This window comes from Nelusetta ayraudi, unplaced genomic scaffold, assembly GCF_046127955.1.
Source record: "Nelusetta ayraudi isolate G7.1 ecotype Tasmania unplaced genomic scaffold, CSIRO-AGI_Nayr_v1 ptg000070l, whole genome shotgun sequence".
NCBI classification, from domain to species: domain Eukaryota; kingdom Metazoa; phylum Chordata; class Actinopteri; order Tetraodontiformes; family Monacanthidae; genus Nelusetta; species Nelusetta ayraudi.
In genome coordinates, this window is record NW_027466120.1 from 7,010,851 (window position 1) to 7,024,112 (window position 13,262).

At 45.7% G+C, this 13,262-nt stretch overlaps 2 protein-coding genes across 5 annotated transcripts in view; one reads left to right on the plus strand and one right to left on the minus strand.

Annotated features, from left to right (window-relative positions):
• Positions 1-1,065: 1,065 nt before the first annotated feature.
• LOC142898938 (tyrosine-protein kinase STYK1) lies at positions 1,066-4,321 on the minus strand. Of its 3 annotated transcripts, none has more exons than XM_076042247.1 (10): positions 4,195-4,321; positions 3,988-4,110; positions 3,742-3,882; positions 3,437-3,637; positions 3,075-3,256; positions 2,535-2,609; positions 2,104-2,321; positions 1,937-1,977; positions 1,733-1,829; positions 1,066-1,260 (listed from the first exon to the last, which is right to left on the minus strand). In XM_076042247.1, exons 2-10 carry the CDS (start codon positions 4,037-4,039, stop codon positions 1,089-1,091), a joined length of 1,179 nt encoding a protein of 392 aa, XP_075898362.1. In that variant the 5' UTR covers positions 4,040-4,110; positions 4,195-4,321; the 3' UTR covers positions 1,066-1,088. The 3 variants fall into 3 exon arrangements, with proteins under 3 accessions (XP_075898362.1, XP_075898364.1, XP_075898363.1); XM_076042249.1 differs by having other exon boundaries at positions 3,988-4,007; positions 4,195-4,314; XM_076042248.1 differs by having other exon boundaries at positions 3,988-4,067; positions 4,195-4,307.
• A 1,244-nt stretch (positions 4,322-5,565) lies between these two features.
• The window catches only part of magi3a (membrane associated guanylate kinase, WW and PDZ domain containing 3a), a 111,364-nt gene continuing 103,667 nt past the window's right edge, over positions 5,566-13,262 (plus strand). For both annotated transcript variants that reach the window (XM_076042524.1, XM_076042525.1), the window contains exon 1: positions 5,566-6,796. In XM_076042524.1, coding sequence (XP_075898639.1) covers positions 6,490-6,796 — 307 coding nt within the window. In that variant the 5' untranslated portion in view covers positions 5,566-6,489. The remainder of the gene's footprint in view (positions 6,797-13,262) is intronic.

Below are 13,262 nucleotides of genomic sequence, written 5' to 3' on the forward strand. Positions count from 1 at the left end.
ACCTCAACTACACCTCCACCAAGTACAGACTTGGCTTTGTACCCACAAGCTCCTGGTAGTGACAGCACAGATACCGCTGACCCGGCCATATTGCCCCTCTCCCCCCAGATACTCTCCCACAGTGTAGTCCCCTTGGTTCACAGGAAGTGGGCAAAAACAGTAAAAGAACACAAGATCAAGAGCAACAGAACAGATTTAAAAACAGATAAAAGTAGTGAGAACAGGATATTGAAGTAGAAAATGAGAAAGGGAAAAATTAGGTCCACCCATGGGACTCAGTTTAATGTCTCAGGGGTCACCACAGTGAATTCATTCACTTGTCTAGTTTGGCAGAAGATTTTACGTCCAATGACATCAACATTTGCTTTTATCTCAGCTCGGTCCGGCACACTCAGAGCGCCCCCTCGTGGACCCTCAGCCTGAAGGCGGGAACTTGGCAAGAATGGGTTTAAATAAACAAACGTCAAAGCATTGATTGAATGAATTGACGCTCATGCAGCAAGTGCATTTCGGGAACTTGTGGGCAGTGGGGGTTTGCACAGGGGCTTTGTTGGGGATGGCAGCCAGCAGCCGGGCTCATAACATGTGAGTAAATATTTGCTGTGCTATGGTACAAGGCCACCAAGGGCTTTGAAAACAATTAGTAAGATTTTAAAATTGATTTCAATACCACACTGATAGACAGTGAAGCGATTTAGCACTTGAAGAAATGTCCTGTTTTTAAGTTTGTCCACTGTTTATTTGTTGATATTTTTCGTGAGTATACAGGTGGGAAATGGCCGTATAGGCCTGACAAGAAATGTTTTTTGATCTTGTCTCTACTTCTTTGTTATATGATTATTGAAAAAAAAAATATATATATATATATTGCAGATCAGAATACATCAGAAAAGAAGATGAAACACACTGCACTTCGACTATCAGGGCAGCATGTGATCACTTTTAATGCTTTTCCTGCCATCTAGTGGTGAATTGAATATCAAGCGTCAGAACACTCAACTGTTTTTGAGTTATCCATCTGATTTATCGTTAGCAGCAAACTGGCCTTGTATTTTTTTTAATTGTTTGTTCCCACACTGATTACAGGCCTATGAAGGCAACCCTGACTGTCTGTTGTACTCAAGTACATCTGTCATCTCAGGAACACAAATGGGATCGGTCGCTGCTAAATGCAGCGAGGACACCAAAAGCTTCATGATGGCGGAGAAGGCAGGCCGGTCTTTGAAACTCCACATCCAACAATACCTCATCAGATCGTACCTAAAAATAGAAAAGGATTTAGTTTTAGTTGAACTCATAAAGGAAACGTTTACTACACATGGCACAGGCAGAAAATCTAAAAGGCGCAGGCAAGGAGAGGCAGTCTGTTGCTGCTAGAAACATTTAGTTCATGGTCCCTTAGTTGCCCATCTGGCATGGACCTGGATCTACAACCCTTGCAGCAGTTGTGCTGAGCAGATATCGTCATATAGTGAGGCAGAGGGTGATGTTGATAAGAGTGAGACTATCTTTGCTGGATGGCTGAGACTGGAGCTTACTGCCCGAGACAAGAATCCCAGCCTGGATTCACCGGGTCCATAAATAGAGCCCTACTTGTTTACCTGTGCAGATACTGTGATTTCTTATCTTCACAGGATTTCAACAGCTCTAATGTAATGTAATGGAAACTAGCTAAGTAACACCGGAGTGCCTTTGACAGTGCATCGGTGCGTGATGTATGCAGTTTACTCACAATGGTCCGCCACAATTCTCCGGCCTCTTCATCCGATATGACCCCTGCAACTTTGGCAGCACAGACAGAGGCTCCATATCAGAGTATGGAGGAGAGCCTGAAAGAAAAAAAAAATGCGTTACCAATTCAAGCTTTGAGCAGTGTTTTCAGAAAATATATACAAAAATAGATCAGCAATGTAGTTTCTAGAACATGTTGCTTTACCTAAAGTAATCAGCTCATAAAGTAAAACTCCAAATGACCACCTAAGGAAATAGAAATTACAATCAGAAAGTGTAGGACAGTTTTGTGCACAAACTAGAAGAGCAAGGAAGGCATTCTTTATTCTCCTGTTTTTTAGGCCCTTTTGCAAGTGATTGCTTGTGGCTTACACGTCGCTTCTGTCGATGCTGAGCTGCATCATGATCCTCTCTGGTGCCTGCCATTTCAGAGGCACCTCTGCTGCTCTCGGCCTCACTGCAGAATTTGGTTTGCGTCCTTCAAATGCCACACCGAGACCCGACACCCTGGCCGAGAGGCCTGGGCCAATTAGTATGTTCCTGGCGGCGACATCTCCATGCACCAGCCTGTGGTCTGACATCAGGTAATCCTGAGGATGGCGCCCATGAGAACAACACGTGAATTTCCACTCCAGAGAGTCATTAAAAAGCCAAAATATGAAACACGGCTGTGTGCTTACTAGAGGCCCAAATTTTAATGTAGAGATAAACCATTAGAAAATGTTATATATCGATATAAGTTAGAAATAATAAAGGCAATCAGACATCAGTTGGCAATAAGTCATCCACCTAATGTTACTCACCAGGCCAGTGGCCACCTGCTTTGCCACCAGAAACACAGATTTCTCAGAGAAGATTTGGGATGAATCACCATCGCTCTAGGAGGAGGGGAAAAAAATTATCCTTTTTCTTTTTGTTCTACCTCTAATATTTCATGCTTCTCTTTTCATCTTTCAAGGTATTGGCAGGCAAACCACATTTTGTGTGATGAGGTTTTATATTGGCCATGGGTGGTTTGTGAATATTACAAAAAAAAAACACACATCTTAATTTTGAGCAATGTGCAACTTTTGTCCTCTGTGTCATGTCGAAGCTGTTTTGGTTTCGATTTTTATTTCGGTTTGTCGTGTCTTATTTTGGTAACACACTTGCCTTCTTCTTGTTTCCTGTTTTCCTGTCCTCATTACCTTGTGTGTGAGTATTTATCCTGTCTTCTTGTTTTTATCTGTTTTGCCATTAATGTTGCATATTCAAATTGTTTATTGCAGTGTTCACCTGGACCTTTTGCATTGTTTTGTGCTGTTGTAATGGCTGAATGATGAAGTGAGGTGCTATGAATTTACATTTCTGAGGCTCCAGAGGAAGTGCAAGAGGTTTCCAGGATTGCAGGCCTCCAACACCAGGTACATAGGCAGAGACTTGGTCCTACAGTGCAACATTCGCGCCACATTATTATGTTTGCACACTGTGGTGTGGAAGTGGACCCACTGCACAAACTCCTCAGCTTCAGTCTCATTGGCAGGATCTGTGCGGTGGTGAAATAACACGCAGGGGTTCAAAAATGATGAGAGAAAAGGAAGAGGAAGAGATGCAAAACTGGTCCGGCACTCTCATTTATAATCAAAAGACAACATAGCAACATTTCTTCTTAATTTTAACTGTCACACACAAATCATTTAATTCCTCTGATAAACCATTTCTGTACCTCTGAGGCTCTTCACCACCACAGCAGAAGAGGCGCCATCTCTCTTCTTCAGCAGACCTTTACAAATCGGACCATAGTGGCCTGCCTGCCAAAACTCAAGTCCCTCCACAACACACTCCTCAGGGATTTCCCAGGCACACAAAGCAGACTGCACCTTGGGAGTGCTATCGGAGGCTGCTGTCAGACATGTACCCTGTTGGCCTGTTCAAAGCCACACAAAGATTTAAATCAACGCCTCGGCAGTCGCACACACAGCAAAGCGAGCCTTTGCTTCTTCATGGATAAACAGGTGTTGGAGTGCGTACCATGTGTTGCGGGAGCGGTGGCGCTCTGCATTCTTTTCTTGTTCTTGTGAAGACTGCAGAAAATCAGAGCCACCCCAGAAACAGTGCTGAGAGCCAGTAGACAAGGGATGATGACTACAGCCAGTGAACCCGATTCCTCATCTAAACACGAGGCGAAAAAAATTACACAGTAGCTTAGAATGGCGAAAGCTGAAGGCGGGTGGACATGTAGACCCGCGTGCAACAGGTGCGCTGTGCACAACTTACAGTTTGCGGGGAGCGCAGTGCTGTTGCCACGTCTAACGCCATCAGACGACATTTTTTCACGTAAGAACGGCAGGTCATATCAACAGATGAGAAACAAAAGCCATCAGTAGAATAATTGGACTCCTGTGTAGAGTAAAACACCAATGTTCCCGGAAAGTTTGATATTAAATGGTACTAGAAAGTACCTGTTAGGTCAAATCATCCTACCTGATACCTGATACCTGCTTCTGGTAAGTTTAAGTGATATTTCCAGAGCTGTAGTCCTAAAACAGTGGATGACTTGTTAAAAAAAAATCACAAGGCTGTTATCTGCTGTGTTTATTAAAGGGCCCCTGCTGTGCCCCTGCGTTTCTATGGACCCTGACCGAGAACCCAGAAAGTTGACTGAGCGTTAATTATTAACAAATCACCGGAATCCATAGTAACAACAGGTGCCCTGTTCTCATGTGATGACCTCACACGCAAAGCTTTTGATTAATCAGACATGACAAAAATAATAAACTTTTATATATATATGAAGTATATACACTTTCATATGTATAGATACTGTACACACACACACACACACACACACACACACACACACACACACATATATATATATATATATATATACATATATATATATATATATATATATATATATATATATATATATATATATATATATATATATATATATATACACTTTCTGAAATGTGAAGCAAGTAAAATAAGTAAAAGATGGACTTCACTGACAGGATAGACATGCATAGACATGCCTTCTAGCAATAAAACGGTGTTAAGTTTAATATTCCAATTACCGTTCATTACTACTTGTGCTGCTCACGTCAACTAACGTCGTCATTCACTTGACCATTTTTGAGTGATTTTGAAATTCACTGTTTTCTTCAGCTGTAACAAAATGATGAGTCTTGCACACTCCCTGCTAGGTATGCAATAAAACTCAATAAGGTTTGAAGGAACTCTTGACAACTTGGCACTATGGATAAATCAAACGTGTATGATCTGATTCAACATTCGAGTCTTTTGTTTAGTCTCGACTTTGTGACCAAAAGAAGCCTGTCTGGTGGCATAGATATTCGCCAGACGTAAATTAATCCAAATCTTTTTTCAAAATTGCATCCAGAACTTCTAACGTTCAATAGGCGTTAGTACAAACACCAAGGGGCTTGCTATGCAATATAACCACAAGGGGGAGTAATTGCTGAAGAAATGGCATCCTCGGTTCTCCAGTTTTACGTCAGCCGCATTTCAGGGAGTTGAAGCTACGCGGCAAAACAAACGAGTGGCAGTAAAAATTAATGCAAAGTCTTTAAACTCGTGAAGTGTTCGTCTGGTAAATAAAGCTGAACTGCTACATAACGGAGAGAAGTGACTTTTATCGTAAAAACAAGAGTCTAGAGTGGGAACACCGCCTTTCCAAATACACCGTGGAAACAAAATCTAGCGCTTCCCAATGTCGGAGGCCACGCCCATTTGGGAGTCACCATTGGATAATGGCGGCTGGAAAGACCCGCCCCTCAGCTTTGATTGGAGAAACCACAGGGCAATCAGGGAAGCAACGCGGAAAAGAATTAAAAGAAAAAAGTTATGGAGTGAAGCCCTGTCGGTTCACGTCTGTTTTGTGTGTCGTTGCGTAGTTTATTTTGTTTTATTTTATTTTTCTTTCACAAGAGGATAATAACCCGCGGCGGTGCCTGTGGGAGAGCCGGGGAGGTGAACACGCCGGGAAACAAGGAGCGGGGACTTGGGCGCTTCAAGGAAGAAGGGAAGCGGCCGGTTCAGGGGAGGGTCACGTATGTTTTTCCGTTTCCAAGCACTGGCTCGCTGATGTCATCGCCGATGGAGGAGGGCAGGAGAGGAGGACAGGTGCGCGCTGCGAAGTTGTTTCTCCGGCTCACTTGGAGGAAGAGCTCGGTGTGAACGGACGTCCACCACCATTCTTGGAGAAGCAGTTTTTGTTTTTTTTTTTGAGGTGGGGGTTTCCCGTGTTGGCTCAGCGCCCCTGCGGAGGAGAAGAACTGTTGGCCCAAGTGTGAAGTGGATTATTCGCTCCGCGCTCTCCGACCTGACTGACGGGGCTCTCCGGATCTCCACAATATTGCTGTGTGAGTGTGCGTGTGTGTAGACGAAGTTCATTTATCCAGTGCACGTTGCCGTGAACTCTGATCGAGACGCCGCAGCGGCATCATCAGAGCCACTTTACCCCTCAATGCGACACTGACGCAACTGCTCTCGCATCCCGGCGGCAGACAGGTGATGCTCGTGTGATTCGATCGAATGGCTCGATCCTATTAGTTCAACGTGACTAGAGACTCATTTCACCCCCCTTGGACCGGGATGGATCTCAACGCGAGCGAGCGGCGTCAACTTCTTTCATCTGCGATGCCTTCCCCGTGCGTCATTGCGTTGTAAGGGACCGAGCCGTGCGTTCAGAAAGCGGGGGAACGGTCGCTCTTTGGGAACTCTCCCCTCCTGGACTTGTGAGAGCCGCGAGCCATGTCCAAGACACTGAAGAAGAAGAAACACTGGTCCACCAAGGTGCAGGAGTCCACCGTGTCGTGGGGGGGTTCCGGGGAGCTGATGACGGTCGTGGAGGTGCGAGGCGGCGCCGAGCTGGGAGAGTTCCCCCACGTCGGACACGTAGTTCCGGAGGCGCTGGTTTGCCACGCCGGGAGGCTCCCCTGCGGCGGGGACGTGCTGCTGGAGGTGAACGGCACGCCGGTGAGCGGACTCACCAACCGGGACACACTGGCTGTGATCCGCCACTTTCGGGAACCCATCCGCATGAAGACTGTGAAACCAGGTGTGTACCTCCCCCAACACTCCCCCCCCCCCCCCCCCCCCCCCAACCTCCTCGCCTTCACACTGACACATCCCCCAAATAACAGAGCGCTTAAAACGCTGCGTAAGATGCAGGCAGAAGAGCTCAGGGAAGGTCTGACTTCCATAAATAATCAAGATGAGATCGTGGTGTGGATGTTGAATAATCTGTGTGTGTGTGTGTGTGTGTGTGTGTGTGTGTGTGTGTGTGTGTGTGTGTGTGTGTGTGTGTGTGTGTGTGTGGGCGCAGAGGCTTGTTTATCTGTGGAAGCTACTCCACAGGTCGTGCTCGCCCCGTTCATGCTTTTCAGCCCACTGTAGAGGCTCACACGGACATTTGAGACGGCAGCTGCCTTTTGCTGTAGCTGCAAAACAGAACAAGCCGAGGAACATGCTGCGTGTGTGCAGGTCTGCATCCGCTGTACCGTAGTGCACACGCACACACACGCACACACACGCACACACACACACACAAAGGTCACAGGCCGATGTCTGCGCCCCTCTTTGGATTCATCTGCAGGCACACGCTGCCTTGATGTCCTTGCAGTTCGCTGTGTGTGCTCAGCCAACGGCTGATTGATTGCATTCACGTCTGTTAGATTGAATTTTCAAGGCACGCCGAAGCGGTGGGTGTCTCAAAGGTCCCATATTATGCAAACATGGCTGTACATCTGTTTAATGCGCGTCTTTACCCTGCCAATGAACTCCTCAGAAATGACAGAAGGTCATCCTTTACTACTTTTGCCGGCTCCACGTTTCGGAAATCGCGTTGCAGAGGACACTGTTATATAAGAAAATGCTTTGTGATGTCACTAAGGGCACGATGCATTTCCCAGGATGGTGACGACACCCCTCGCCAGGGGTTTGCTCTTTCCTTTCGTGGCCACCTTTTCTGTCTCCTCTAAACACGTCGAAGGTCAATTTTAGCAGGAAGCCCAATGCAAATGTTCTGCTTGGAGGCTGTAAACAGAGGGCTAAATATGCTGTTTTTGGGGGAGATGTGGCGTTTTGGGCATTAATTGAGCGATGATGCAAAGCAATGTAAAGATCTATAAATGAAAATGAATACTAGACCTGTCAAACCCTCAGTGACCGTTCAAAGCTTCCTGCCATGTGGGACAGAAAGTGTTGTGAGTGCAAAGCCTGCCTGTGTGCAGATGGATTTGATGGCCGTGGCGCTGAGTGTGCCGCTCTTCACAACACTTAGCGAGGATTTGTTAATAGCTGCCCTGCCAGCTCAGACTGTGTCAGCCCGCTCACAGCGTTGAGGTGAGTCCAAGTCTAATTGAATCAATTAGGTCCATATCCTTAAATCCCCTGGAATGTTGTGCCAGCTCGGCGACGCACTTCTGCACTGTGTCCTGCACAGAAATAAGATCCCGCCCACCTTCCTCAGCAGCGGGATTCGACACTACGTAAGGCCAAGGTTTCCCCTTTTGTCAGGAAAGCAGGCGAAAACGTATCTCCAATCTTTTGCTGTGACGCGGGATTGAGGTTTTTGGTCAAGGAGTGTTTCTCCTGACCCAGTGTAACAGCTCCACTTTGATGCAGCCTGCCTACCACTTGCTTCTTCCCGGGGCCCGGCTCTGTGTGTGTTTGTATCTCCGTCCCCTCTCTCATGATTAATTCATGCCTCATCCATCATTGATGGCCGCTCTGTGTCAGGAGGTGCCTGATGGGCAGATCGGGTGCTGGCTGCAGCCACTGTGGACGCCAAACTTGCATTCTTGTGAGTTGCTGGGATCAAGGAGGAAGCACTTGGCGTCGGAGATAATGTTTGTTGAGATTTATGTGAGTTCCTAAATAGAATACTGCTGTATTTGCACAACATTTTTGGCAAGAAAATGCATCAACTCGTTGGAGTTGGAGGTGTTTGCATTATTTCGCTCTCCCTCCCGGTTGGATTCCTCCCTGTCTCGCCGCCGCGCACCTCGTCTTTGCTTAATCTTCTTTCCTCTGCAGATTATGCTTTATCATCAAATTCCGCCGGCCCTCCTCCTCTCCGGCATCGTCCTGTCTTTGCTGCATCATTCCGTACTTCATTTTGTCTTTGCGCCTCCGTCCTAGCCGGTTCCATAAGTAGCACACTCTACTTTCCCTTTAGCCATTTAATCTTGTCGGCAATTTTGACAAATCTTTTGCTTGAAACGTTTCATAAAGACTTGCACTAAATCCTAGATGCCTGGATCGATCGGCCTGTCAATATCCAGTGATTGAGGACTGGCTGGTTGTCTTAATAAAGGCTGATCAAGGGGTCCTATCTGTGGTCTTTTAGCGTGGGTTTATCTCTGTAAATTATATTTGACATTTGTCACAAACCGGTGTTGCTGGCAGGGTTTTGAAGGAGAAGAAGAAGAAAAAGAAACCTTTATTAATCCCACATTGTGGAAATTTGCATAATTACAGCAACGATACAGTAGAAAAGAATGGGGATTGTCTTGATTAAGAAGAAATAAAGAAGTACAATAAATATTTATAGACTAAGAAGCAGCTAACAAGATATTCACATTACAGGGTAAAACTGTCCCTCACACACTGCGTGACTTCAACTTGGGTGGTTTGCTGTGCTCGGGTTCGTGACAATCAGCAGCAGTTTGTTATCAGCTGACTGGCTTGCCTTGCTTGATGGGTGACAGGTCCCAACAATCCTGATCAGAGTATCTCTATTCTGAATACCTGCAGGCTGCTTTAGCATCTAATTTAAACTCAATTTTTGCATCTTCACTTGAAACCTCTCGACGTGTCTCCGGCGCCCCCAGTACACAAAACAGAAGTGGGTCTCAAGTGTTGCTCTGGCTCTAGATTGGCCTGTGCATTCAGTATGCAGCTCCTGTCCTGGGAGAGGAGCATTAACCTTGAGGGGACCGCTGGGGAGCTGGGAAGGGTTAGCGATCGCAGATAGAAGTCGCAGCTCGGAGACGTGTAAGCGGGCAGCTCATTGATTAATGCTGTAAACAAGCGAGGATCTGCTTGTTTTTGTCTCTCCGTGTGTAATGGATGGACCATTTAGCGCTGAGGTCCGGGTACAACCTCCATTCCCAAATCAAGTCTATGAAATGGAAGTGTAGTCGGAGGTTTCGCCCTCCTTCCCAGAGATAAACAACAACAACGAGCATAAATATATTGTGCGTTTCCAGGGATTGTTGGTGAGCACGCTGATACGTCTCTGGGGGCAAAGTCCAGCGGGGAAAATCTTATCATCGGTCAAAGTATTTACTGTGCTGTTAAACGTTCCTCCCTGGAAAGCTGTTCACAAAATTATGTTTAACAGATTATGGCAGAAAAAAGGAAAATCCGGGGAAATCTTACTGCAATATTATTGGACAACCTATTTCAAGTCATACTTGTCACAAACAGGCTGCGCAGACTCACCAGAGATCGATCTGCTTTTCAAAGTAGCCTTGACATTCTCACTTTCATTGGAAGATCATATATAGTCGGGCCAGTGCACACTGGAGGTAGAGCTACGATGCGCGCTGGCCATAGAAATGTGCAGTATTGAGCTCTCATGCTGTACTTAATGCCCCAGAAGTGCTGATAAAAATGAGCTTCTGTAAGTTATCTGCTATTCTCCTGCAGGAGTGGGAGATGTGCTGTGCCTGAGGCATCACACTCGCGGCCTTTCTCTAACATTCATGCTGTTTTATAGAGAAGCTAAAGGGAGTTTTCTTTTTCCAGATTCGATTCTGTGCAAATGATGCCATCAGGTATCCCACAAACAATTTGATTTGTTCGTTCAGTGATAATGAGAGTCTGATGCATTCCTCCCTGACCCTCCTCTTCTCCGTGGATCTTCTTCCTCCGTTGTACGTCAGCAACCTGCGATGCTCATTTCATCCTGTGAGCCACTTTGTAATTAAGGGTTGAGAGCACCTTGTTTTGCTCCGACTTGCTTTGTCAGGTTCTGCGTTGCCACTAAAAAAAAAAAAAGGAGAGAGAGAGAGAAAAAAAAAATCTCCCATCATACCTTTCAGCAACAACCTGGGAATGGACCTAAACCTATTGTACACATCTGTGGCTGACAAGTTTGTCTGGACTGGTCAGTTGAGAGAGTGTCCCAAATGGCCAATTAACAGGACGTTTAAATGGATGACTGCACCTAGACGAGTTGATTGAACCGAACAAAGTGATTTTTTGAGAACTGACAGAAAATTGCACTAGGGAATTTTTCAAATGAATGCAGAATGCAGTTCTGTTTTTATTTTATTTTTCAAAGCTGTTTCATAATTTTTTTAATTAAGTGCGGTGGATGATGCTTCATTCATTTTTTTTTTTTTGCGAATGAACTCATTTGACCACATCCCCAGACAAGTTCTCTGACTTCGCTCAGATTCATTTTATTTCATTAAAAATGTCCAAAAAACAGACAAACTCTTGAAACAGTCACATTGATGATGAGATCAGTTTTCAGTTCATTCCTCTGTGTATTTATTAATCTAATGTTTTCCCTGTTGTCTTTCATACTCTGTTTATTAGATCATATTCCACCATAATGAAGGTCTTAAAATCTTTTTCATCTGTTGTGTTATTTTTTGAACAACCTTAAGACTGTGAATCAGTTCACAAATTTGTTCTTCGCTAAGACAATTTCATCTTTCCAATGTCTCACTGGAATTTTGTTTCCACTGAGGTTCAGTGCTTGCCACGAGCGGGCGGCACAGCGGAGCAGTAAGCGCAGCAGGCTGTGTTAATGTGCCTCTCCCCACGGTGCATTCGGCCCTTTTGTGACTCAGCTGCTCCAAGCCAGCTGAGAGCTGCTGTCAGGATCTCTCAGCTTTCTGCGCTCCCCTCTCCCAACACTAAATGCAACTTCTGTTTCAGCCACCGCCGCTGTGATATCTGCTTCTGCAGGGTTTGGCTCAAAGTTTACCTTAAAAAGGAGGTGAACATTGCCCTGTTAACCAGACAGCGGCCCCCCCTGGTGCAGGACAAACAAACCAAAAGGTTAATGATCAGCGGTCCAATACTGCTGCCACGGCCAGAACGCAACACTCCGAGGTCCCGCCTGGCAAAACATACTTCTGTGTTGCACACTGCACTCCCCCTGCAGCGCGAGTCATGGGTGACTTTCAGTATGCAAAGTGAAAATGGAGCGTTTCACTGGCACCCTTCTGTTACTGCTGCATCTCATCATCTGAGTGCGTGTGTTTGAAAGTGTATCCACCCATCATCCCCTCCTTCGCACTGCTCTGCTGGCTTGTTCGCCAAACCTGTGACACTTCTCTGCCCCGCCCAGAGCGGGCTGCTGCACAAGTGGAATAGCATAGTAATATAATAAAGCAGCACAGTCGCCAGTGGAAGCTATGACCATGCCTGTCCTCCTTCCCTTTCTTTGCTTCCTTGAATGGCCTGGTCACATTCTCCTGGTCCACTCGCCAAGTCCCAACGAGTTCAGTTTCAACGTCCACCCCATCCTGTCAAGCAGTGGTTCTCAACTGGTTGACTCTCAGGACTTATGGGTAGCGACTTATCATGAAGTCGCTACCCAAATTTATTCCACAAAAATAAAAACGCTAGCCCACTTTCTATCATGTCTAGTAAATAAATGATTGAATTAATTGAATTGAATTGTGTGCCCTGCAAAATGAATGCCCAACATTTCTCTCTCTCTCTCTCTCTCTCTCTCTCTCACTCTGTCTCTCTCTCTCTCTCTCTCCCATCTATGTATTTATAAGTGTAGACATGAATGTATTTATGTATCTATGTATGTATATATTTGCATAAATATATATGTACATATTTTTTTATTTTTTTATTAAAAACAAAAACAAAAACAAAAAAAAAACACAACCCACTTTTGGGTCGCGAGCCACCAGTTGAGATACGCTGCTGTAGAGCACGACAGAGTCAGTCCAGCGCAGTGGGAGGAAATAAATGCTGCTGGAAGAAGACGATGTGTCCTCAGTGGGATTCACCGTTCAGTAATCCCTCTGTCATTTACACTGCCGTTAAATTGCCGTCGTGCCAAATTCTGTCCCAGATGTTTCAAACGTGGATGTACCTCTTCGCTCATTTATAACCCTCCCGCCGCAGCTGCATTGCGGTGATGTTGACTACACGAGTGGCAAGCAAGCTTTTTTCATATGAGCCAGGCGTCTTATTGGCAAGTGCCATGACTTTGGAGGCAGTTGGGATAAGAGGTGCTGATTCACCAAGAGTGCCTCTTACTGTTCGCTGCATGCGTTGTCAGCAGCTGCAGCATCTCAAGATTGCTGCTGGTGTAAATACTGGGTGTACTTTTGAGATACACACATATAGATGCATACACAGTTCTCCTCTGAGACTCCTGCCCTCCTTCCTTCAGATTGATTCCTAATTGGTCTCCCTCCCAGGGCGAACCATCCCTCTGGTTGTTTCTCCCTCTTTGAGATTAGAAGGGTCGGCTTCCAAACGGTGCATATGCGCAGCAGAGAGCAATAAGCTCCTGTATCATAGTGGAGGATTAGTTC